General features: G+C 41.5%; 1 protein-coding gene across 1 annotated transcript in view; it reads right to left on the bottom strand.

Moving 5' to 3' along the window:
• BRF1 (BRF1, RNA polymerase III transcription initiation factor 90 kDa subunit) overlaps positions 1–27,775 on the bottom strand; it is a 295,119-nt gene that overhangs the window by 34,383 nt on the left and 232,961 nt on the right. The window contains exons 14-15 of the mRNA XM_018556478.1: positions 27,676–27,731; positions 13,573–13,829 (exon numbers count right to left, since the gene is read on the bottom strand). Of these exons, the coding sequence (XP_018411980.1) occupies positions 13,573–13,829; positions 27,676–27,731 (313 nt within the window). The remainder of the gene's footprint in view (positions 1–13,572; positions 13,830–27,675; positions 27,732–27,775) is intronic.

The following is a 27,775-nucleotide window of genomic DNA, read 5'->3' as shown; positions in this document are numbered from 1 at the left end:
ATGTCTTTTCGCAAAATCTAGCAAGAAAATACCAATCGCTAAATGTACATCACACACCCAGCTAGTCTACACGCTACTCAGAAAATTGTGTATTTTGGTTTTTCTGACCATTTAAAACTAACATATCTACCAAACGACCCATTCACCTTGTGCAAAGGAAGGAAATGTGTTCAGATCACACAGAGTACCTAGCTGCCAGCAGGCAAATATGAAAAAGTTAATGATCTGTCTAGCACAACTAGTAAAAAAGAAAAGAAAAATACCAGTTAATTCAAGGAAATTCCCTCCAAACGACTAATTCCAACATAGATAAACTGAAAATCCCTACAGCAGAAACTAACAGCGCACAACAGTTTATGAAACACATCAGTCCTAACCGTCCAATCTGAATAGAATCTTTTCACAGCAAATCATTATTTTTATTTTTTTAAAGGGAAGATAAATGTAATCTTCCCTCTGAAGTCTTCCTGCATCTTGACTACTCTTACATTTACCTTCGGGGCATAAATTCTTGATGTTGTAAAAGAAGACGGCACACCATAACTTCAGACGTACCAGCATCAGTTTACTTTTAATTGTAGTCTATCAACAACGGTTGAGCTATACACAAGCACTGCCCTGAAGCGCAATACATCTAAAAGTTCAGCTGTGAACAACAATGGGTGTTAAAAAAAACATAATAAAAAGAGAAGCGCAGCAGTTTCTCATGACGTAATATAGAGGAGCTTCAAACCAACTGCGTTATGGAAAATCTTCTCATCCCAAGCTGAAAGCACGAGTAGAATTTTCTGAGACTCGGTAAGAACAATATTATTATTATAGTTCTCTGCTTTGCACCTCAAAACATCAAAAATCCATCTCTCACACTCTTTTGGGCCAGGTGTATATAGCTGATATTTACAATGCAGAAAGGGTGATGAAGTGCATAAAAGTGTTCTCAAATAGGTTCAAAGGAAAACAAAAATGGATGTTCCCTACACCTCTATCACTAACTTACATAGAAGATGAAGGGCATTCCCCACAGTGCCTTGCTATGTGAACGAGAGTCACAGTGCATTATGGCCACTAGATGGAGGCATAAGGAATTTCTAGGCTCCTTGGATCCATCTAGTGGCCATAATCTGGTGATAATCTAAAAGTCAGATGTTCACAGAGAGCAAGCAGCTCTGCTAAGCTTTTATAAATACACCCCTTAGTTTGTAGTTGAGCTGGCCTGTACCCTTTTAAACATTTTAGGGAAGTTAACCTATTTATTTATTTAAAAGTCATGTGATCATTTATCAGTTCCCTTAGTCAACTAGTAACAGTTAGTGCAATATGTGTGCACTGAGATGTCTCATACCAGCTATATGTGGAATGGTAAGTAGGTTGGCTTTTCTGGAGAGATAGAATTTGGGGTGGGTGTCAACTGTTTGGTTATGTTTACAGGAAGTGGGCCAGTGTCATAGTGTCAACATAACTACAGGCTTCAAAGAGAGTTGTATCACTCTGCTTATGCTAGGTAGCCATACAGCACAGCAGGGATAAAAAAGTATGAGCATGACTTTAGAAACCATTTGGGAGATTAAAACGAATTGCATCCCTTCTGTCCGTAACAGCCAAGGTAGGTGCCATCTCAGCCTCTGTTAGGATTGCAGTTACCATTGGCGCTGCTTATGTCATCAGCTATGGCACCAGCCATTTTGAGGGCTTAAAAGTTTGTTTGAAAGCTGAAATAAGCCCACTGGCAACTTTGGCAGTTGGCATGTCATAAAAAGTAACTGTTTGGGGAAACACTACATTGGTGGGGACAGTTCCTATACTGTATCTGTGTTTTGACTATTTAATTGTACAGTTGGAGATGCCCATGAAAGCAATTTTATCACTGTCAAAAAAAAAAAAAAAACGGATATAAAATCCAGGCCCTGCAAAATGAGATGCTTAACACTTACATCTGTGTTGGATGGTGAAAGCTTTGTTTTCTTATAGAGCAACAGGAGCTGAAGAACCTTCAACAAAACTTAAAGCACACAGTAGGGTCATGCCGAGCGGCAGAAGAAACCAGAGCAGAGAACGAGGAATCTGACACAACAGGAAGTGTGTGAAATGCTGAATCCACCATATCTCTCAAAGTTCAAGCTTGCTGCTCCCAATGACTGAGTGTTAAGTGTGAGGAGTGTTAAGTGTCTTCCTTTGCAGAGGTCATTTTTAGATATTGTTTGTTACATGTGACAGAGTCTCTTTAGGTAGTACAGCATTAGAGACCCACCCCCCCCCCCTCCCACTAATGCCTGGGAAAAAACAAAATTAAGGCAAATAATAAACAAATTTGATTTTCTGCCAATATCAATGTCAGGAAAGTCTGTACCTTGCTATTTTCCCCTAATGTATTTTCATTCTTCAATGTAAAACATTCAGCATCCTCTTCCCACCGCACAGTACATTTCCATTCTTCAGCAGATGAGGTGTTCATGGGATTAACTAGACAAGATTATTACTCTGATAATACATCCTGTCCTCTCAGATGTCATTAGCCAGCTCGGATGTGCACTACGAATCCCGTGTGCCCCCCTCCCCCCCACCACCCCAACTCTGTAAAAGATTGTGCTTCCTGGGTAATTTAAGACGATTTCTCTCCTAGTTAATGTAAGGTATACCATAAAAGCTGCAATCAGACCTCAATGTGATCTCTTTGTTGAAAAAGGGAAAAAGAGCAGGATACTCAATGGGCTGGAAAGGAGAAAGACATCATCGATAAATCCTGAAGGAGAGTGCCAGCTTAATTTGCAGGTACCACATCAAGCCCAAGAAGCTATTATATTCATTAGACGTTACTACAAAGGCTCACTGAGCTGAGCGAGCGATTCCTTGACGGTCAGGAGGTGCGCTAAAAATGAGATAATGGCTTATTGAAGAAGTAGAAGACATACATAAAAGGGATTTTCCCTTAAGGAACATATATTCATTTCCTTTGTATAAACAGATGGCATGTCATTTGTTTTACAGAATGTCTGAGACTCATTCATTTACTGTAGAGATACAATTAAAGGTGACCTGCTAAAAAAAAAATGAAGCGGCCTATATTTATTTTTTTATACTGCTAAGAAATAACTAAGGAGTAGAGTAAGAGTAGACAGGCAGACTGATAACTACAGAGACATATAGACGCTGACACTTACTTTCTGACTGGATCAACCTGTTCTGTGGATTTACAGAGCTTTTAATTGCATTAATGCGATTGCACGCTGCCAACCAATCCTGTAAGCAGCAGCCTCTACTTATTTAAAGTTATTGAAGCACAGATGACAAAATAGAAAATTTCATTTCTCGGTTAAGACGTATAATTAAATCCGGCTCATACCTCAGCTGTAGGCAGAAATCAATTGGTTGGCCTGGCATTCTTGTTTACTAAATACAGTAATTGAAACTCTAGATATGGTGTGCGTCTGCTTTCCTGAGCCACTCAAGATCCGAGACGATAAACATTTTTCTTCTTAACCCTCTGGGTTCAGGGCTATCCGTCTTCAATAACAAGATTGCAGAACGAAACCTGCTGCGGTGGGATCAGAGTTTGGGAAGAAATAATATTCTCTCATATGAGATGGCCTCCATGACCAATGGGGATGGTCTTACTGAATGAGGATGGCAAGCAGGTAGGGTGAAGACAACTGGGGTTTAGCCCCACAAATAGGAAAGTGGAACCTCTAAAAAAGTGAAAATACTATGTATTTTTTTCTTTAATGTTGGGTAATGAGTAATTGTTGAGCTACTTCCAACAGGAGTAGATAGCTTGCAGCAAGGTGCTGTGTAGAAATTGCCACTACAACCGGCAAGTGGTAACACCACTCCAGCAGCTGACAGCCACCTCAGTAAGGCGGTAATCCGTAGATTGCCCACTCACTCCCCGGTTAAGCTGTCAGAAGGTAAACACAGTGATCACCTGATCACTGCATACCTCTGGCGCTATGGAATCCTGGGTTCCCAGTGGCCATCTTGGAGAAGCCTGTGCCTAATTGGATACAGTGTTCTCCAAAGATTTTGGCAGCCATTTTGAATCCAGAGACTATATATAGCCCTTACTGGGTCATTTTTGCCTCAGTTACTTGCTGATACTTTTCTCTCTCGTGCCGGGCTCTGCGGGTGTGCACCGGGCTCTCCGCGTGGTGCGTGTGGGTTCCATTCCTGTACCGGGCTGTGCAGGTGGGCACTGTGCTCTCCGGGCAGTGCGTGTGGGTGCAGTTCCCATGCCAGGCTCCTTGGCTGTACAGCGGTGTGGGGCTATCCTTTGCTGTGCCTGTTTTTGCAAGCCCCAGAAAGGAGGAGCAGGAGATGTGGGGCCAGACCAGCATTGTCAAAGACAGTTAGGGCAAGGTCCCTAGTAGGCTGCCTGAGGTCCCCAGCAAGTGCAGGACCTCAGGCAGCCAAACTTGTTTAAAATTGTAAAGGGCCAGTATCGGCCTTTAGTAGCGGGGCATTTTCACGAGTACAAGTACTCGTGAAAATGCCCTGTATTGGCCCCCGATACTAGTATCGGTATCGGAACATCACTAACTCAAAGTATTGAAACTAGAGAGTTAGCATGACACTCATGCACTTAACATTTGTAAGCATGTTAACATGTTTGATTAAGGAAAGGTTTCCTTAAGGACCTGTGTCTGCTTTTGTTTGCGTCAGATGGGTTTTGCATTTAAATACAAGTCTATGGGAATGCATGAAAGCTGGTCAAATGCACCCATCAATGAATTGTGAATGAGCTTAGAAGTGTCTCAGACTGATGCCATCAATACACACCCTTAATGTAAACATTCCAAAGGTTGTAAGCAACTGTTGTGGCAATATCCATCAGCAGTTTTAGGGTAGGAAGACCTTATAGACTGCTATTAGAGTACTTTATAGGTCCTGATGAATTAATGCAACAGAATAGTTACAAACAACTTTGAAACTTTTGAAAACACATTGAGGGGAATTTATCAAAACTGGAGTAGACAAAATCTGTAGCAGTTGTGCATGGCAACCAATCAGCTTCTCTATTTCATTTTCAAACCTTAACTGAAAAGACTTGAGAGAAGCTGATTGGTTGCCATAAGCAACTGCTCCAGATTCTTCTGCTCCAGTTTTGATAAATTCCCCCCATTGTGTTCGTGCAATCGGGTGTCGATACGCACTTTCATGCAAGTTCTTGGTCTGATGGTTTCCTCATTCGAGGCAATCCCGTATGCAGGTGAGCAAGATCCCATTGACATGTGCTCCAAACACACATCAAATGCATGAAAACAGTCGTCAACATGCGCCCTAAAGCAGTCTTTGTTCAGGAAGCGCCTAATGAATGTGTTTCTCACATGAGATTTGCAAGACCGTCTGCACTCACAAGGGAGATACATTAGGACGCTCTCTTGGGACAGCCGGTTGACATCATCCATTGGCAGCAAGGACAGCAATTTCAAGATAAACACAGAAGCTCCCTGACGTCATGGCTGATTTATAAGCTTGCTGATTATGGGGCCACTTTGTATAGACAAGAAGATCTCATGGGACAGCAATTACCTCATTTGTCTAGCGTGTATTTACAGCTGTGATACTTGATAGAGGCCTGAGCACAAGCTTAATATCAGGCGTAAAAAAAAAAAAGCACTCCGTCTCATTTATTATATGATCACTATAAAAACACTCACATATGAAGGGTTTAACAGTATTTTGGTTCTTAACTATTTCAAGCAGAAGAATCTACGGTAAGTATTTTCTTTTCAATGGATAACTTGATATATTTTTAGTATCATTGATAAAAGAGCAGCATAGCCCGGTAACAACGATCCAATGTGTATAAGATATCAGACTATTGGAAGGCTGGCAGAAAGTTGCCAGCAGAGCAGCCACTCTCACCCCCCTCTCATATCAAAAACTCCCCTCTTGGGTTTCAATGTCAGCCCCATGCTGCACCCAATATCTGGTCTGACATAAATTTTGCAGCACCCATAAAGGTTGTTCTGGGTGGGAGGAGCTGAGAACACAGAGTGCACAATACATTCATGGAGCCTCTTGTTTGATTAAAAATGCCATGACCTACCCACCTACCCAAGCCCCGTTCATACTTGAGCATTTTTGTTGCCCATCTGTACACAAAATTAGATCTGTGCCTGTATGTCATTGACACTATTCTAAACTCTGTGTTTCCTCCCTGCAGCATTAGTTACATTGACTATACACTCACTGGCCACTTTACTAGGTACACCTTGCCAGTACCGGGTCGGACCCTTTTGTCTTCAGAACTGCTTTAATTCTTCATGGCATAGATTCAACAAGGTGATGGAAACATTCCTTAGAAAGTTTGGCCCATACTGGCATGATAGCATCACACAGTTGCTGCAGATTTGTCGGCTGCACATTCATGATGCGAAACTCCACCAGCCTGAACCGTTGATACAAGGCAGGATGGATCCATGCTTTCATGTTGTTTACATCAAATTCTGACCCGACCTTCTGAATGTCACAACAGAAATCGAGACTCATCAGACCAGGCAACATTTTTCCAATTCTCTATTTTACAATTCTAGTGAGCCCTTGCAAACTTCAGCCTCGGTTTCAGTTTCCCGTTCTTAGCTGACAGAAGTGGCACTCAATGTGGTCTTCTGTGGCTGTAGCGCATCTGGTTCAATGTGTTGTGTGTTCAGAGATGTTATTCTGTATACCTCGGTTATAATGAGTGGTTATTTGAGTTACTGTTGCCTTTCTATCCGCTTGAACCAGTCTGGCTACTTTCCTCAACAAGGTATTCTTGCCCAAAGAGCAACATCCAAGTTTCAAGCAGCAAAGGTTTCCTTTAAATTAAGTTTACTTTCTCTTGACGTAAACTTCCATGGTATAGAAGAGAAGGAAACGTACCGATTACCTATAAACACTTATTCACTAACACAAGAAGAGTTTAAAAAGAACTGCAGCTGCCAGAAACCGCAATTCTTTGACTTGTGTGCCTTCAATAAATCTGATTGGGATGGGTTACTGCAGCTTGCACTTCACCACTGCTCTATGCTTGGCTTTATAGGACAAGCCTATTAGAGTCTTCCAAAGAACACCAGAGATTATATGTGAATTATTTGTAAAGGAATGGAAGCACTGTGACATTAATCTCATCTTCAATGAAAAATGTTCGATTCAATATTATAAGAAGCCGACAGTGGCACAGAAGAAAGAAGAGAAAGATTCAAGGTACGTGGATCAGAAATAGCTTTAATCCATCTGGTAGCGGGAAAGCCTCCTCCTGACTGCACCACTAACTTCCCGGTGTACTGCAGCGCGCAATGCAGTTTTATGATAAATCAAATTAACTTTCTTTGACCCCCACTGCCTAAGGAAAACAAAGCAGAATCTGAGGCAGTGTGCTATACACGAGGGGGATTTTCATTTCCCTCAGCTCAGTGATAGATCTGAAACGGACAAGACAAGTCTGACAGCTAGATAAAAGAAAATATCAAGTAGGCCGACTCTCTAGTGGGACTCCGTTCCTAAGGCAGATGATGAAATTAGCGATGCCCGGAATATATTAACCCCTCTGAGGAGGCTGTCAGGGTTTACATCGCATACCATTTCCTGAAAAATATGCATTATAAAAAAATGCAATACACTTTACAGCAATAACCTGTAACCTTCCGAAACAACCCCCTGAAAGGGCAAGAAAACAGAAGATGCTATTAAATGCCACCCCCAACAGCCTCAGTGCATTGCAAATGTTAGAAGGGACATTGAAGGACGGCTAACCAGATGTTTATTAATATAAAATGCTTGGCTCCAGGACTTCTCTAGAGCCTCTCCCATTCTTTGGAACTCCTTATCCCCAAACTGTCTGTCTTTCTCCCACTCTGACTGCCTTTCGGCGATCGCTAAAGACTCATCTCTTTAGGGAAGCCTATCGCACTTCAAACTAACCACTGAACTCTTTCTCAAACAATTCATCCCCACACAGCTACCTCCTCATGTATCGCTTGCCCCTCCCTCTTAGATTGTAAGCTCTCACGGGCAGGACCCTCCTTATATCTTGTCTTGAATTGTATTGTACTTATAATGTCTTCCTTATATTGTAAAGCGCTGCGCAAACTGTTGGCGCTATATAAATCCTGTATAATAATAATAATAATGATAATAATAACAAAAGGGTAGACGATCCACACTGTTGTAGAGGTTACATGGAAATAAAGGTTTCAGTAGGTTGAATGACACTTTCCCCATTTAAAACTCCATTGCAGTATCACCAAGCAGATAAAACAGAGTTTCAGGGTGGTATAGCTTGCTGGACCTTCGTGCCAAAAGCCAGATCCTGGTTATGAATCAATACGTGCCCATAAAGAAGAATGAAGGTATGAACCCAAAATCAAGCTGCAGCTCTGTAGCTCTCAAGTGACTGAATGCTCCTTCCAGCCTTGAAGTTGCTACTGTTCTGATGGAAAGTGCCTTCGGTTTTTTTCTAACAAACTTCAGTGCCAGCATTCGTGTACACTGTCTGTTCCTTCTTTCATCTGTGTGGGAATGCAGGCTTTCAAGGTCTTCTTGCTCCTATACATCTCTGGTATCTAAAGTAGCAATTGTTCAAACTTCATCTTGTCTTTTGTCATCTCAAGAGATTTGACAACCGCCATCATCCAATGAAAACATTTCAATATAAATCATTTTTTTGGGCATCACTTGAGCAGCTTCTTCAACTATTGTATCTTCACTTAAACCTTTTGGGCAAAAAGATGCCCCTCTTTGATGCTGTTCATTCGTTTAGAAATCTGTGAATGTTTCTGTGAACATTGTGTCCAGGAACTCTTTAACCCTTCTGTATATTAGATTCTAAAGTTAGATATTAGGAGTGGGACGAAACAAAACCTCCAAATTTTGTCCTTTGGAAACAATATTTCAAGGTTTATTTTATGATGATGCTGATTGGTCTTTATGTGTCTCCAAATCATCACCCATAACCTTTTGTTAAAAGAGAACTATAAACAAAGTTTTTTTTGGGGGGGCTTTAGTTCTCTTTTGGGTCACAGGAGGACATTTATTAAAGTGTCCTCCTGTGACCCAACGTTAGCATATAGTGGCCTACTGTCTGCGAAATGCTGACAGTGCAGAGCCATGCTGCAGCCAGGAAAGATCCCAACAATATTGTTGGGATCCACCCCACTGCCTGATTGACATCTGGCTTTGCCACTCTAGATCGCTCAGTTGTGATCACTCAGATCTCGATCTATAGAGCAGCCGTGAAAAATGCAGTGTCCATTTTAGAGTTCAAATCCAGGCAGATATAAAAGTGTTTTGACATGCAAGCAGTGTAAGTACCTGCATTTGATATCAGATATCAGCCTCTTGCAAACCCTGTTCAGCAGAGCTCAAACTGGGATAAGGAAAAAGAGCACGAGGAGCATCAATTTGTGCTAACAAGGAATATGCTGATAGGAGTTGGGAACAGAGTGATAAGCCCATCAGTGTGCTGCTTCTCCTTTTACTGTCCAGTCAAAGGCTGTGGGAAGGAAGAGACCTGCATGTGTTACTTAACTGTGGCAGTGCTGTGTACATCTCAGAAAAGGACAGATATAGAAGTCATTTGGCAGGTAAATTAGCTGCTTTATTGGTATTTCATATATGTATTTTACAGCTTGCCTGGAGTTCAGCTTTAACCGCCTCCAGGCCGGAAACAATATAACAATAAACTATAGAGCCAGCGGATCGCTTGTATAACATGCCGTTCTGTAACCTCCCCCTCCCACTGGTCCCGGGCTCCACTGTGCCCGGTGCGAGCCTTGGACCAGCATGGTGGCTCTGTGACAGGGGATCAGAGGGAAAGCGGTACACGATCTCCCTCCGGTCCCCTCTCCACTGTCAGAATGCGGAAGTGATGTATATCAGAAGCTGAAGAGAAGCTGATGCAGCAGATCTCTGCTGCATCAGCTTCTCTGGGGGTCCCTAGGTGACATTAGGGGTCTTGGAGACCCCTGATGTCTCCATAACGAGGACCTGTCACATCCTCTTTGCTATCACATAGGAGGGTTTTCTTAACCCCCTATGTGATAGCAATAAAGTGGGGAAAAAAAGTTGCAAAATTTTTTTATAGTCACACATGAAAAATAATTTTTAAAAAACAAACATTTTTGTAAAGTCACCACCCATACATGCATGCAAACATGCGTCGGGTGCGCATACGTGCGAAAACTACGATTGCGCTCATTACGCCACACATGTTACATATCGCCGCAAATGATGCAGTGAGAGCAATAATTCTAGGGCCAATAATCACTGATAACACTAAACTGATGAGCGGCAAAAGCTTTTAAAGCGTCGCCTATGGTCAATGTTGGGTATAGTAGTTTTTGCGATTTTGCGGGCGCGCACAATTTTAAAGCTTGACATGTTTGGTGTCTATTTACCCAATGTGACCCCGTCTTTTATATTTTACCAAAAAATGTGGTAATATTGAATGTACTATAACATAATGTAACAATGTAAAAAAATATATATTTCTGTAATTTTTTCTTAATATAGTAAAAAATAAAACCCCAGTGGTGATTAAATACCACCAAAAGAAAGCTCTTATCTGTCCCCAAAAATGGTATAAAAATAATTTCAGTACAGCGTTTCATGATGGATTAAACGTCAAAGTATCGCAGCGCTGAACACTGAAAAATGGCCTGGGCAGGAAGGGGGTGTAAACACCCCGGTCTTTAAGTGGTTAACAAGCCTATGTGTGCAGTGTCCTTATACATGATACACTGTGATAACACTAAATAATAAACAGTAGTGACTACAAGCATCAGCTATATTCCATGATAGAGCCCGATTTGGTGTTCCTTTAAAGTGCAGTACCCTGCTCTGTGTAATACAATTTCCCGATAAATCATATTAACTCTCTTTGAACAACCCCATCCTCATTCCGACATCTCCAGTGCAAAGATTTCTACATCACTGGGCATCTCTGTCTGTCATTTCCAGTAGGAAGGATCTCTCTTTCATGCAGTTCAGCACAATAACACTGCAGCATGTTAAGTGTCATGTCAATGAAGTGGAAAGCAAGCAGATCAGAAGAGGAAGACGACACAGACACTGTGAGGGAATAAGGTAGATCCACGTGATGGAAGCCACATGTGTGCACGCGGATGCCAGCTCATGGTATAAGGAAGAAAGAAACAGACGCTTCATGTTTTTCTTTCTGCTGTTACTGCCAAGGCAGAAATGTAACAAAAAATGCTTCTTTTTTGAACATGCAAGGTTGTATCATATGACTAAAGATGGCAAAACACAGGAGATGTTAAATGGAATTCCAGACAAAACATTTGGTTTTGGACAGAGCAGAGAAGGGTTAGAACATGTTTTTGCTGAGCCCTTGCTAAGAAAATGTCCCAGAGACAAAGAAAGAACTCTCCCCAGACCAGAGCTGTACATGTGGCTTTAATTCAACCCAAGCTGAGATTAAGCCCTACCACCTCTGTCCCAGAACTAAGGTATGCAGTGGAGGCTCTGGCACCTGACTGCTGAATGAGCAGGGGTGTGGTTTAGAAACAGGAGGGGTGGATATTATCTTGACTTGGGAAAAGGTTGAGGGCCCATGTACAGCCTGGGGCCTAGGATCAAAGGACGCTCCACAGAGACAAAAGGTATGGCTTTAAAGACTATACACCGGCACTTGCAGGTACCATATGGTACTCACACATTAGCACTGTTGCAACCTTAAAAACTATTTAGACCGAACGAATAATAGCATATAGATTGAAATCTGAGAACCTGTTCCATAAGAGGTGGGACTCATGGATCCAGTTTCAAAAACAAGATGCTTAAAGTGAGAGAGTAGTTTGACTTTACTATGTTTCACGATGTGCCACTATTATACTGACTGCGCATTCATAGCTCCTCCCCACTGTCCTTCCTATCCCCTACCCTCACTTATATGTAAGGCCCTTTCCTCCCGTCAGCCCATCTTTTCCTACTCCTTCCCTTTTACTACCCTTCTAGACTCCCTATAGTATAATAATTTCCTTCTCAGAGTTATGCTATTGTTGATCGACATGTATACTTCCAATGGGGGGTTCGCATAGGGAGGTTTAATTACCGCTACATTCCATTGCGACCATTTTGGCCTTCTCGACCCCAAGGCGGAAGAATTACCAGGTTTAGTAGATGATGATATATAAGTCTTAAAGTTACTACAATGCCAAACCTGTATCTATATTCGAATGTAGTCAACATTGTTTGTGTTGCAGATATTTTATAACTTAATAAAAATCTAAAGTTTAAAAACTATTTAGACCAGTTCAGGTTTACGTTACAGATCTGAGAATGGCCCATACTTGCTTTGATAGAGAGTGTTTCTATTTTTTCAAACCCCTTTCCCTGATGCACTTATCTGAATAGATCTGACTGAGGGGTTCCCAACATTCGTAGTTCTCAAATCTATGTAACCAGCTCTGCAAATTGTCTTCACTTCCCAGTGCTTGTCACTGCCAACTCATTAACACATAAAGTACCCAGTTGCTGTAACTAACAGACAATTATGGCTTGTCCCACAGCGTACACCTAGCACAATGCCCGCAGTACATAGAGACCTGATAACTGAACATACTTCGGAGCACATTTTTGAAAGGCAATGTCTTATTTATGATCTATATAAACCATCTGCACAGTGAAAGCATTGCTCCATTCTGCCTGCCAAACACTACATCTGCAATATCCAAATGTATACTATTTCAGAATGTTATTGTTACTTGTAAATGTTCATTACCCATTACTGGGGCACAATGCAGCTACCAGCAACAGTGCTTAATAGGCTGGAAAATAAGGCAAGTAAACGGTTATTAGTTGTCTCTCTGTATGACTTGTCAACAAAGCTATTGTATTTAATTCCATCATTATATACGCTATATATGTCCATTACATTTGAGGATTGTTGAGGTTTTTTTAAAAAAAAAAAAGCTCGAGAGACTACAATCTCAATACAAATTAGTAAATTAAACATGAGATTGTAGTCCATCATGGAAGTGAGCTTGGAGCGGTGACTACTTTACAACACACACAGGGACCATGGGGAACAAAAGTAGCCACCCTCCAGAAGGAAGGACAGTGTCAGCAGCAATTCAAAGATGATTTGAGGATCTACAGCCGAGTGTTACACAAATAAGATACATTTTTGTTAATGGTTAGGGATTTGAATGCATTTTTAGCTCCCGAGTCCTGTCACTTTAATTGTTGCCTGTGTCTCTTTAGTGGAGTGGAATTTAATCCACTTCCCGTCTCAGATGGCACCAGCAACTTGTACAGGAGAAAAAGTTTCTAGCCCCATCCCACCAACAAAGCGCTTTTCTTGTGGCCTGTGTTTATTTCTTCTCACTTTCTATTTCGGATGGCACCGGTCAACAGAAAAAGAAGTAAATGGAAATCTCCCCATTGGAGGAACACAAGGCAAAAACAAAACAAACAACTATTCAAAAAACTTGGTTGACTTCTTCATCACTATAATTCATAATATGCAAACAGCTGTCAGTGTATTTCACACAAATAGTACCACAAGGTCCTCCGAAGAAATGAGAGGACTCCATTGATCCACACACTTGAATACAGTAGGGTAGGGTACAATACCTTTTGTTTGTGTTGTTAAGGGACATGGTAAGGTTTCTATTGGCTGCTGATTTCCGGTGGGAGAGCTTGCTTTCTGTGATGCCGACATCTTGCTCGGTCTTCTCCTGTTTCGGAGTGCTGCCCCCCTTGCTGTTGAGGTCTCTCAGCACATCGTAGTTAATCTTGCTGGAGATTTTCTTCTGTTCCAGCATTTTCTCAATGGCTTCCCCGGCTGTGCTGGCATGGATAGGAGCTCTGCGTTTAGAAGGCTTCTTTGGCTGTATAGTAGAATATAAACTCATATGTAATATATATTTATACATGTTCTAAAATAGAACTCTTTGAAAAATATTAATATGGAATATCAAGTAGGATGTGAAAAAGGAATGTAACGAAGCATGGAAATCCAAAACTTTAAGTTATAAAGAAGCCAAAACCCGAGTTACCTGGTCAATGATGAACAAGAAAATAACAGCAAACCTAACAGGCTCAGGGACAAAGTTTTCAAAGAACCCGATCCCCTGAGGGCCAACATTACATATGATCATATTTTGAGAAACATCTCCTTTGCCTTTCAAACTGCTCTCTTGGTAGACATGTTCTGTGGGGGTCCCCTAGCCACCAGCCACCTTTGCAGCTCCTCAGTGCTGTATAGCAGCTTTTTTTTTTTTCCAAATCCTGCAGGCTGGCCCGCTTATGCACTGCACACTCTCCATTGAATCCTATGGAGAGTTTATACTATGCTGGAACACAGTAATTGCTCTCTATATGATTTAATAGAGAATGTACTGTGCATGAGCAGGCCCAGCAAAGCTTTGACAAGCAGCTGTGCAGCAATGATGGGCCGCGCAGCAGGTATCTTACAGAATTTGTGACAGGTGAGTATAAGCCTAGGAGAGGGGCCCCACAGAACATGTGTAACACTTTCACAGCCACAGACATATATCTTATATCTCCAATTTATCCCTCTTGACATTCCCTTCATCTCTGCCCCTTATCCCTCTAATTCCCCCTTCATCTCTCTATTTACCTTCATATTTCATGTTTTTGGACAACATCCTAATTGAGAATAATGTAATGTTATACATAGTCTGAGAAATAAATCCAATTCACAACTATTGTAATAAATGTGTAAAATTTGATATGATTAGCAGATAACTATATAACAGTGTAACATCCGGCAATCAATATGTTATACCACCAAAAATACAAATGTACCTTTAGGTTATTACTCATTACGCAGCACAGATATTGTAACCAGAAAATCTCACATTTCAATTGTTACACTATATACCTACTGACTTTGTGATAAAAATGTATTGGAGAGAAATAAACCATTTAACTTGGTTATATGGCCATCTAAATCCTATAGGCAAGTTTAATCACCTGCTTGATTCTTGTCTTCTTCAATGACATCCGTCTCATATAATATCTCTGTGACTTCTGTACCTGCACCATTGTCATTGAGAAACACAGCAAGGCTGAAATAATCATTCTGGGTGAACTTAAAGATGCCTATAACCATTAGATGACAAACTCCTGATCCAGGCCATAATCTAATGTCTATGAAGCAGTCACAGACACTGTCAGAAGAGCCTCAACAGGAATATTAGTCCACTCACCACCTTGCTTGCGATATGACTTGTTAGTCTGCTGCAAACAATCAGGAGCCTTAGGTTTCTCTCAATGAGAACTCCTGTATATTACAAGTATGCACTACTGACACGTCATTGACTAGATATTTTATAGCACATACAAACTGTGGGTCCTACTAGAATACTCTTCAACGCCCCTTCCTCTTATAATGGATTCAACTCCAGGTTAGCTGCCCCCCCCCCATATGATCTGCAGCACCCCCTCCCTCATTCTACAAAAATGTAAACTCTCTTGTTTTTATTTCTTTTAAAAATTTGTACCCTATTGCACCAATACTGGGATACTTGGCTTTACATCCCTGGGCCTTCATGTATCCATCTTCTTATGCTGGTCAGGTATGGCTCACTCTCCGACAGCCAGGGCTCTAAGAAATGGATGCTTGGGCTCCTTAAGCACTCTCACTTCAGAGTTGGCTTCCCATCTCGGCCACTGCCTCAAATAGTTTCAATTGTGGAATTGTCCTAATCAACTCGATGGCCAGTGACCTCATTCTACAGATCTTTCCCCCTTTGAGACTCTGTACTTGCAATCTGAAACCCTCACACACACAATCACCCAAATTTCTATTATCCTAAGTCAAGAGAAGAACACCACTCTTAATCACATTTCTGCTTGGAAAAAGGGCCAGAAGAGAAACGTTAAGATCGTAACACGTTGGTATAAATACCCTTCCACCAGAAGGAAAATAGTCCCCTCCAACCAATTCCTGCACGTCACCATGCTAAACACTTTACTATCTATGAACAGCACACAGGCCTTAAAGTCTTAAAAACACCAAAAAGTGTGCTTCTCTCAGTGCCTCCCAGTTCCTTTCTCTATTGCTAAGGAAGGCATACTACACTTCTACCCCTTAGCCGTCAGAGCCACAATCCCAAATCATTGGAGATTTACTTAATTAAAGAAAGGGTCACTGAAATTACCAACCTTCAGCACGTGGAGGAACTGACAGCCTTCTTACATGACAGATTCAAACAATATATCTCCATATCTGGATCACTTTTATGGGCTCCACTCATTTTAGGAACTCTCTTCAATGACAATGACACCTTTGCATAGTATTAACGTAAGCTCCATCACATGGGCACCAGTCCCTCTCCCACATCCCCAGCCATATGAACCTTAGCCCCCATCTCTGAACCTTCCTGAACCTGCTACACTGCTTCCCTGACACTTTCTCTTTTTTTTTTTTTTCTTGCACATGGGACAACCTTGAAATCAACATTAGGCAATAACAATCCAACCTGCTAAAATTCTACTCAGAGCCTTAATGCCCCAGATAACAACCGGTCCCCTTGGTTTACTATCTGTCGTAATAATTGTTGGTGCTTGACTGACCCTCTGAATGTCCGGTTGCTCCATAACGGCACATTTCTCGTACATGAAAAAGGACCATGGCAGGGTCACTGAATATCATTTTCATGAAAGCTAAATACATAAACATATTAAAAACAACTTTTGTAAAGATATGAACATGCTCAAGCTTCTATGAGATTTAAGTGACTGGGCTTAGGTCTACATCATGTCTACCCAGAGTTTGTGCTAGATGAAGAGCACGTCTGGCATTTTCTAAGGCAAGACCCAGCATCTCCAGAATACTCCATGCATGGAATAGTTGATGTGCATGGAGAGATTTCCCAAGAGTATCATCATTCAGAAAAGAACAATCATAGCCCCCATCCGTTATGGCCAGATTAGCCAGATCAAGGCAAATCCAATCAAGCTATGTCGCTTATAATGAACGGACACACTTTACATCAGCTAGCCAAACTGGTCATGCAACGTGAGCAGCTGTTAATAATTAAATTGTTCTAGTTTTGGCTTAAATGTATCAGATAATTTAACAGGTTTTGTTGTATGGCAGCATTTGATATATTGTGATTAATGAACAGGAGCTTTCAAGGTCAAACAAAGCAACGTTCAACATTACCACTGATCAGAGAATGGGAGAGACAAGGAGGCACCAGTTCCATGAAAGAACGGAATGGTTTTAGATACTGTGTATAAAATTATTGGTTCAATATGCCATCTGTTTTGGTCTGCTCCTGTGACTCAGGTAAGCCAACACAGCTCCACCCCCTAAAGCAATGTGACTGGTCTAAGTGTTGTGTGTATTAATCAAGTGGTAAAGCAATTAACACCCGAGCGGCAACTGACATGTATGTTAATGTTAGCACTTACCTTAAATGATGTCTCTTAATCCAATCTTCTTCTTCTTCTTTCCTGATGTTTTCATCTGTCCCTCCAGCGGTGCGGCGGCTCTCCGATCCAGCGCTGGCTCCTCTGTCCTTGCTGGCACTTCCTATCCAGCAGTGTCTGCATGCGGGTGCACGCGTCCATAGACTTACCTTGCGTCTCTGCTCTCCCAGTCGAAAATCGGAACTACGCATGCGCCCGCCCCAAGATGCTTTGCGGCCGCCCGAGCATTTTCGGATTCTCTGGCGGGAGCACGCGGCGAAAACGGGGTAATTTTTAACCGCTGTTAAACCATTTTTCCCCCCAACTTTTTGCCTATATCTACTGCTTGCTAGCAGTAGATAGAGGCAAAAAATTGAGGCTTTAGAACGCCTTTAAGCATTGGAAGTACGTAATAATACTTCAAGCTTCAAAAACAACTATGAGGTGAGTGATTTCCACTCATCCTCATAGTAGGAGCCGACCTGTGACAATGAAATTGTAGCTCGCTATATACTGAGCTTTAGCATATGTCCTCTTGTAACCCTTAAGAGAACTATGGGGAAAAGCACTTACCCCATAGTTCTCCTTTAAATATTAATAAGGCAGGTGTAAAAGACACAAATAATGTGGCCCTGTATTTAAGAATATCTTCCTAAATGTATCTTTAAATGCAAATAGTGTAAGTACCTAGGATTGACATGGTATTAGCTTCTTGCAGTTAGTGTAAGGCAGAGCAAGAGGAGGGACAAGCTGCACAAGGATCAGCAATGAGCATGCTGATAGGAGAAGAGAGATACAGAGATGAACTTGTCAGCGTGCTACTTTTCCTTTCACTGTCAATTCAGAGTGGAGGAGGGAAGAAGGAATGTAAGTGTAAGTGAAACTGCAGCCAGAAAAGATCTGGTCCCTTTCCTGCCAGACAGGGCTGTGTTGTGTAGCAAAGATGTGTAAATCTCCGGACTGAATGGCCAGAAATACAAATCCTTTTAGACAGGTAAAACAGCTTCCATATATGCATTTCATCTGTGTATTAAACTGTTTGCCTGGAACTCAGCTTCAAGAACCTCTGAGTTCCTGAGAGAAAAATCATTGTTTCAGCAGTCCTGAAATCGCATTGAGGTTGGGCTGGTCTATAGATGATCCTACAATCAATGAGAAATTAACTCATCTATAGCCAACCTACAGCTGCCCATGCAGGACCAAGGAAATGCAATTTATGACATACTTATAATGGTTTCTCCTATAAGTATTCTCTGACATGAGACTACTCGCATATGAAAAGGCCAGGATAGAAGATGAGGTCACACAAGGGACACACAATTTTACGTATCTGGTTCTCATATGACTGCTTCTATTGACAACGGCATGAAAGAGGTATCTGGTACCCCATCAAAACGCCCACATTGGTAATCCTGGCCATTAATGAGTGAGCTGAGAAGGTGTTGGGTGACCAAATCTGTCCACGTGTGTGTGGCTAGATTAATATCAAGATGTTCAGGAAAATGACAGCGTGCATAATATTGCAAAGAACAATCACAAGTGCTGCACATAGTAAACAACTACTCTCATTTCATTTTTAAAACTGCACTAGGAAACAACAGCGTTAATTTAGTTTGTTGTCATGAACACCACAACCGTTTACCTCCACATTGGTTTACGATACGGTCAAACTTTCTGTACGAGCAAAACGTGCTTTTGATAAAGTATATTGCACCAGTTTCCCAGCATGCTCCATGAGCCTTTTGCCAACAAACTCCCCGGAGACAAATGGCCAACAGGCTGCATTTCAATGACCGCAGGGGCACAAATCTTGACATAAGACATTCAGAAAATACAAATCACCTTGACCAGCTCATGGAGATAATTCATTACAAAGTCTCTACCCGTAAGATTAGTCCTACCATCCTCTGTGCCAGGCAAACAGCTTTGCCATCTGTTCCTTTACACCTTTATCCTCCGCTTCCCTTTTGTATCTAAACTGAGATTTCACAGCGTAACAGATCATGTCACTTGACATGTTTCTTAAACTCAAACATACAAAGTGGATTCTCACCCGCTTCTCTTTCAGAGCCGAAAAAGGAAATTCTTTTAGGACTTGACAGGAAACTTCAGTGTAAAAAAACGCTATTGTTAGATTGATTTTAAATTGGCAGCAGAAGGGTCATTATCCCGATTCTGGCTTTAGTACCCAGTGAGTCAAGGGCCTGAAACAAGTGAGCAGTACTGGAGTCCGGACTTCATTTGTTGCATGCTTGTCATCCCATGTCAGTGAGACATAGAAGAAAAATAAAGTAGATCTAAATTCTAACTGAATGTCATTTAGTTTGTTGAAACAATAGGCGGGGGGGATTTATCAAAACTGGAACAAACAAAATCTGGAGCAGCTTTGCATGGCAACCAATCAGCTTCGCTCCTCAGTTTGTTCAGTTAAGATTTGAAAATGAAAGAGAGAAGCTGATTGGTTGCCATGTACGGCTGCTCCAGAAACTATTGGTGCATACACATACACCAAGGAACAATACCTAGAGATATAAAGCCATAATTTCACACTAGGGAATATCCTCACTTGTGCAGCTGCCAAAAAATCCATATACTTTCCAGGGACAAACTTTGCTGCTAGGCTGGTTTATATTTGAACATGATGCGTTTACAGTGATCTATTGTACATGAACCTCATAGCAGTAAAATTCTTATCGTGTTCAGTGAACAGGACTACGATGTAATATCTTTGTACTCCAAGTAATCTTTAATAAATATTAGATTCTATGCCTAGAGGATAAAAACAGATAGAAATATATGTTCAATATAAAGCATTACAGCCTAGAAAATAGAACACGTCTAGGGGAAAATCTTTACAAGACTAGTAGTTGGCAGCAGTGCTAAAAACTCAAGTACATAAAACAGAGGACATACAGCAGCCGTGGTAAAATCTATGGGCAGGAATACGTGGTAGTACCTGATGCCAGCAGCGGGTTATCTGTACCGTGATCCCCAGACTGGTATTAGGTTTATTGGCCCCCTGTCAGTTTAATTGGATAATATAATACAAGGGTCAATGTACACAGACATTTGTGCTTTGCTCCAACATGGGTTCTTGAAACATTCTGAAGAATTTGGAGTATTTGATTTTGGATCCTAGGCAGTGGTATACTATTTGCAAACATCTCATATGAAGATAGCAGATAATATGGAGACAATGCTTCCAGGAGTGTATATGTATTGAATAAGAATTTTTGATAATCTTAAAGGAAACCATTACTGAGAGCAATACAAAGGCTGCCATTGCTGGTCACAGAATGAAAAAAAAAAGTCTAATGACTTAAAAAGATGAAATGGAGTAACTATGAAGAGCACAAAGTACCAAACTTTTCTTCCCATGCGTCCCAGGCAATCGCCCATTCTGGCCTTGTTATAAGTTGCCACTGCCTGATATTCATTAGAAGAGAAGAGTCTGGGCTTTGTGCAAGCCCAGTTCTCCCAAATTCACCCAACCCCTCTCAAAACAGTGACCACTACTCCCCCTTCCGTATCAGTGACAACAGTTGCGATGGGGGCATTCCCCACCTATTTGTGACATATAGCTGCTGGGTGGAGAATGTGTCTCTCCGCATTTGGCCAGTAGGCAGCCATACTTTTCATAGGGCTTGGGCACACTCAAATTAACTGGGTTTGAACCAAGATCACCTCATCACTAATCATTAATATTGACTTCTTCATGGTCATGGCACAATGACAGTATCATGCTACTGTCTTAAATAAAGCCCATCTTTTGCCATAGGAGATCCCACTCTCACTCATTTAGCAGTTATGGCAATAAAAACACCCTATGAAGCCCTTTTTTTTATTCTCACCTGAGTGCATCATCTGCGTCGTCCCTTGCCGCTTCTGCTTCGGGAAGTGATGACCAGTGGATCCTGCCCTGCAGTAGGCTGGTTGTCTTCACCTAAAGTCATCTCTCTACTCCAGTCTTCAGGATCTACACTACTACTAAGAACCACACTACTGGATAGCCAACAGGAAGCATCCAAGTCATTTAGGCAGTGATCTAAACACTTGAAGGACCCTTCCTAATCCTACTCAATGAAGAAGGCACAAGAATTGGGACACAGCGTGTCACGGTAAAGAGGCAAATATTACTAATTAAACATTCAAAATATAAGATGTGCATAGTAGGGAAGATGACTTTACCATATCTGTCCATCAGCTTTTAATAATAAAATAATACTATGTATTAAATAATATTATGCTATCACATGGGGAGAATACAATGCCTTTTTAGTTCCTACCCGGTTTCTTTCTTTTAAACCCCCATGGAAACCATTTAAGGTCAGGGCTGCAGTAAAACAATACAGGAACCCTGTTGTTTAACTGAGTTAATAGTTTTTCTTGGTTTAAAAGGAGACAGACGTTTTAGGTAAACCATAGATTTGTTTTTTTTGCTTTAATCAAAGATATACCTCCTTTCTACATAGTTCTGGAGGCCATCACTGCTATAGTGAGACTTTACTACAGTAAACTGTAACTCTGTCTCATGTTTCGCCAGAATAAGTATCATAATACAGTTGATTAATTGTCCTGGACAGGTACTGGTTGGGATTTATGCCCTTTAGGAAATTGTCCTTGTTTGGTATAGACACGTGCATGGATGGTGGTGTTTTTAGGTCCAAGGTTGGCTCTGTTAACCGTGGGGGGCTCAACAGCATACTGAAGACTTTGGCAAATCCCAATAAGTAATAAATCATTAAAATATATTGTGCAGCATGGCCATATAAATGTTTCATTTTGTCTGAATTGAGAGCTCTTTAGTGCAGTGCCATATTTGTACTTTGTCCTTCTCTTATATTATATGGGGGGAAGGTCACATCACACCAGGTGTGCAGTTTGTTTTTTATTGTACACTGAAGGAGGAGTATGGGTCAAGAAAGCCAATTGATTAGATCAGTAGTGAGAGCATTTCTGCATGGCTCAAAGTGTCTGCCATTTTTAGATCAGACAAAGCAGAAATGTTGTATTGATTTGATGCCGATTCGACGCAGACACTGTACATTTCAATTGGTTTCTAAAGAATGGCAAATTTTATAACTATCACAAACAGATCTAGTGCAGCTGAAAATGTCACATTAACACCCCAGAGATCATACATAGATTAAAAAATGTCACACTGGATAATTAAAACCACAAAAAATAGGATTTTTGTACTCACCGTAAAATCATTTTCTCTTCGTCCCCCAGCGACGACAGAGCTGCTAAAAAACCTCCGGGTGAAGAGACCACTCCCCCGGATCCACCGACTGTCGACTGGTAATTTTTTAGCTCCTTACTCCTGACGCTAGGCAAAAAAACTGGAGACTTGTCAGCAAGTGAGGGGTTGGGCCACCAGCAGGGGCCGCCCCTAGGCTGTCTTGTCTTTTTGTTATGTGCCTAGCGTCCTACTCCTGCAGGTGGCGATATACCCTACCATTCAGGATCTACGATCTGTTGCCCTGTGTCCTTCAATGAACGGGAGAGAAAACTGCAAAGGTGCAAAGTGGATATTATGACTATTTCAGCAACATTTAAACATCTATATTATTATTAGAGACACATTAAGCAAGTCATAGATCCGTGAAACTGCTATCCCCAGGTGGCTGATATTAAGGCCACCAATCACTCCTTGGAGGTGGATTATGGCAGACAAAACTGAACTGCACCATTTTTCCCAACACAGCGCTCCATCATGTATGGTAGCGTGTTAACGCTCATTGTTTTGCAGTGCAATGCAGTTGCGTTAGTACGTTAAAGTGCTATTTAAAATATATGGTTTATTGTATATAGAAATGTGTTCAAAGGGATGGCTGTCATAGGAAGAATGTATATAAAGGAATATACTGTTTGTATTTAGAATGTCATCCCCAAGGCAGTGTATTTAGAATGTCATCCCCAAGGCTCCCCCAAGGTTGACCTTGACTTCTTCCAGATGAGGCCAATGTTTGCCACATGTAATGTGAAGATATCTTTCCTTGTTCTATAAAGAGATGGAAACAACTGCAGTTCCAATCAGAACATGCGAGAAAGCAATTACTAATGTTGACTATGACTCATAAGTGAACTCTTACTGAGCCCAATAACACTTAAATTGATCAAACTGGTTGCAGTTCTTGAGAATATTTAGCCATATATTTGTATTGCTTCCTACAACAAGATTACTGGACAAGAGGTAGTGGTTAGCACATCTGCCTTGCAGCACTGGGGGTCCCCGGTTCGAATCCCAGCCAGGTAACTATCTACAAGGAGTTTGCATGTTCTCCCTGTGCTTGCATGGGTTTCATCCCACACTCCAAAGACAAGCTGGAAGCTTATTTGGCTCCTGTCTAATTTGGCCCCGTATATATGCATGTGAGATAGGGACCTTAGATTGTAAGTATCTTTGAGGGCAGGGACTGATGTGCATGTGCCGCTATGCAAAGCGCTGTGCAAAATTGTCCGCGCTATATAAATACCTGTAGTAGTTGGAATAATAACACTACTTCATAAGTCTTGTATTTCCTGCCATTTCAGTAGATAAGTAGCTAAATCATCCAACAACTTTTTTGAGCTTCTGATGAGATCTCTATGCTATGGTTCCCTGCTTTGCCCCCCACCCCCATCCAATTTATTCCTGGGGTCTTACTCCTACTGCAGAGAACTGAGCTGGCAACTTAAGTGCTGAGATCGCTTCCTTAATACTGATCTCCAGGCCAAAAACACAGGTGAAAATACCTACATGGGAGCTGTTTTACCTGACAAATGATTTGTATTACTGTCCATACAGTTTTAAGATTTAGACAGCTCTGCCACAAAGTGCAGCCCTGTCTAGCAGGACAGGACACCTGATTTATTTTCTCTGCTGCAGTTAAGTAACAATTAGGACCAGTTCACACCAGCCTCAGTGCATTCTGGCCCAATTGTGGCCAGAGAACACTGGATCGCATTCCGACTGCACCGGACCGGAACGCAGGCACTAATGTGCCACGCGTTCCCATGCGCCCGATCGTATTGCGGCTGGAGGGCGTGGCTACAGTACCATTGAGTTTAATGCACCGCCACGCCCCCTCCTGCCCCAAAACAAAGTGAGGCGGCTGGAATGTGATCCAGTGCGTTCCGGCCACAATCGGCCTCGGAACTTGCTGAGGCTGCTGTGAACGGGCCCTTATAAATTGTTTAAAAATCTGTGCATTATAAGGTTCTCAGCGGTAAGGTCGGGGTTAATCAGGCATAGGCTAGTTTTGGGGAGCTATTTGCCCATCTATGGCAAGCCTAATCCTTTAAAAAAAAGCACTACTTTGAATTACGTACACGTGTTTATAACAACATGCCTTGTTAAGCCTCTGGATGTTTTACAAGATGGTTGGCAGAGTGAGAACAAGCAGTGGGTTCGAGTTGTTCCTACATTGAGAACAGAAAATAAAACATACTAGAGTTTCCTATTTTTAAGGTTGTTGAGTCCAGCAGCCCCGCCTCACTCTATCAGCTCCCATTTTCTCTTTTTTCTACATCCTGACCTCCTCTGCCTTTGAAGTCTCAGTATCCTTTAGGTCAGAAATTCCAGATCCCACTCTTCAAAGCCCAGAGCAGGAACTGAGCACTCTGCAAGAAAGGGGACTCCTAGCAGGCACACAGCTTTAAAGCTGCCGAACAAAATACAACAAAACAATATTATTTTTTATTATTAGGGACCGAGGTTGTGGCTGGCAGCTTTGCAGGACACTGAGAAATGAACTGCAAAGGAAAGAAGCCAAAAAACACACAATTCAAAAATAAGTAAGATCATTTATAAAGAAATACGGCAGCCTCCAATTAATACGGATTAAATCAATGCAGCCTAGGCATAGTCATTTGACTGAACCTCAAGGTGAGAGGCTGCAGAGGTGTCTGATATGTGTCAGACATTTGTGAATCAGCCAAGAACTGCAAAGGAACCAGGATGTACACTATTGTGTTATCTCTGCCAGCATCTCAGTCCAGGGAGCAGATAAAAACTTAGATAGTGCCTGAACAAAGATGGCTCTGTCCTTCTGGAGCTAATGAAGGCATTGTCAGGGAGTTCTGTGATCTATGTGAGAGGTAATATATAGACTTACACATTGCTCATCATGTATGAGCTTAAAGTGACACTAAACTCAGGAGTTACATCTTAAAAATACATTCAAGTACCTTAATTATTAACAAAAATGTATCTTAATTGTGTATCACTCAGCTATAGATCCTCAAATCATCTCTGAATTGGTGCTGACACTGTCCTTCCTTCTGGAGGGTGACTACTTCTGTTCCCCATGGTCCCTGTGTGTGTTGTAGTCACCGCTCCAAGCTCACTCATGTGATAGAACTATAACTTCAATACAAATTAGCTATCTAAACATGAGATTGTGGTCCAGCACGGGAGTGAGCTTGGAGCGGTGACTACTGTACAACACACACAGGGACCATGGGGAACAAAAATAGCCCCCCTCCAGAAGGAAGGACAGTGTCAGCACCAATTCAGAGATGATTGGAGGATCTACAGCCGAGCGATACACAAATAAGATACATTTATGATAATAGTTAAGGTACTTTAATGCATTTTTAAGATTTAACTCCCGAGTCTAGTGTTGCTTACACATGAAAAAAACATATTGGATTCTAGGTCCACTTTAAGGAAGAGATTACCATCCTTGCGTTATTTGTGAACATAAATGTGCATGTCATCTAGCTAGAAAAAAGAAAGACAAAAGATGATGATAGCCGAAGCCTGTGTGTCTGGGGCTCTCCAGGGACAAAGTGTGTGTGTAACAGTGAGTCTTCACAAGGGCCTCAACCATGACAGACATTTGTCCTGCCAGAATGACGTGATAATGGTTTACACTTTCCTATTTACCATCCTACCAATCTGTGTACCAGCCTGCTCAAAACTGCTGCGGCATTACCATAACTTCAGTTGTTCAGTTCAGTTGCTTCCAATCTCTTTTATGAACACTGAACTCCAAAAACCCCCCCCCCAAAAAACAACAACCTTGTAATCGAGTTTTAAATAAAATGTTATTAAACCTCCTCATGTATCACTGGCCACTCCCTTTTAGATTGTAAGCCCTCAGAGACAGGGCCCTCCTTACCATCTTGTCTTGAATTGTAATGTCTTCCTTATATTGTAAAGCGCTGCGCAAACTGTTGGCGCTATATAAATCCTGTATAATAATAATACTGCAGACCTCAGCACTTAGATTAACAACAGACATGCAAAAATGCTAAGTGTTGGTCTGTTTGCAAGTCCTTGTCTTCCCCTTCACTGAGTGCTGTTATTGGGTGGTTCCATCCCCTTACAGGGTACCATAGAGCCACCTTTGCATGCGTGATCCCAGCTGCCAATACAGAGCATTCTCTATCTTGCATTAAAAATAACAGTTGTGGCCCAAAGCCCCTTCCCTTTTCCCCATCCTCCCAGGGAATGATTCACAGCGGCTTGAGCATGCACTGTGAGTAATGAACTGAGCATGTGAAGGGCATGTGTTCCCCTACCCATAAGTAGGAGAAAGCAGGACTGTGGAACTCCGAACTGCAGCACTGAACAGTTAAGAATGTGTTTCTGCACACATTAAAAGAAAAAGTACTGAGGAATGTTTAGTTGTTTTGTAGAATTCATTTTTTTTTCTTTTAGAAAAAGTGGATTTATTACTACTTTCACTTAAAAGAAATAAATCAATAAATTTATTTTTTTAACCCAGCTGGTACAACAGGGAGAAGAGCGCAGAAGTTAACCCACCAATTACTATGGCTTCTTCAGTGTCCAATCTGAAGGCTGGTAGCACAGATGACTAAAAAAGTTATACATGAGCAGCTATATTTTTTCCTATGGTCACCCACTAGGTGTGTACCACTGCCATCATTTCAGGAGGGTTTGCAAGTGTCTGTGTGTGTGTGTATTGACTTTGGCACAAGGAGGGAGCTAGAAAAGTGGTTATGATATACATGGCAGACAAGATAGATTAATATTTATTTTGGAGTTCTATCTAAACCTATGCTAAAGCTTTTTTATTTTCCCCCATACACCTCTATATGACGGAATGTATTTTTTTGTTCTGTGCCGGTTGGGTTCCCTGGCTTTAAACCCTCCATTCTCGCACTACAGAGACATAAGAAAGTACAGATTTACCATTCCATCATTCACTACAAACAATTCGATTTGGCAGACTTACCTTTAAAGTGTTTTACTTTGAAATGAAATAAACCATAACCAACGCACAAACTAGAACATTTTACCATAAAGAGGTAACAAAGGATTACACAGGAAGGAAGTCTTACCTTCTGCTCCTTATAAATGCCAAGCTCTTTTTCTTTAGCGATTCTCTCCTCCTTCTCTGAAAACAAAGAAACATGATAACAGAATATATATATATATATA

This window comes from Nanorana parkeri, unplaced genomic scaffold (genome assembly GCF_000935625.1).
Source record: "Nanorana parkeri isolate BGI_ZX_2015 unplaced genomic scaffold, ASM93562v1 scaffold12, whole genome shotgun sequence".
NCBI classification, from domain to species: Eukaryota; Metazoa; Chordata; class Amphibia; order Anura; family Dicroglossidae; genus Nanorana; species Nanorana parkeri.
This window is presented reverse-complemented; position numbering and strand designations above follow the sequence as displayed.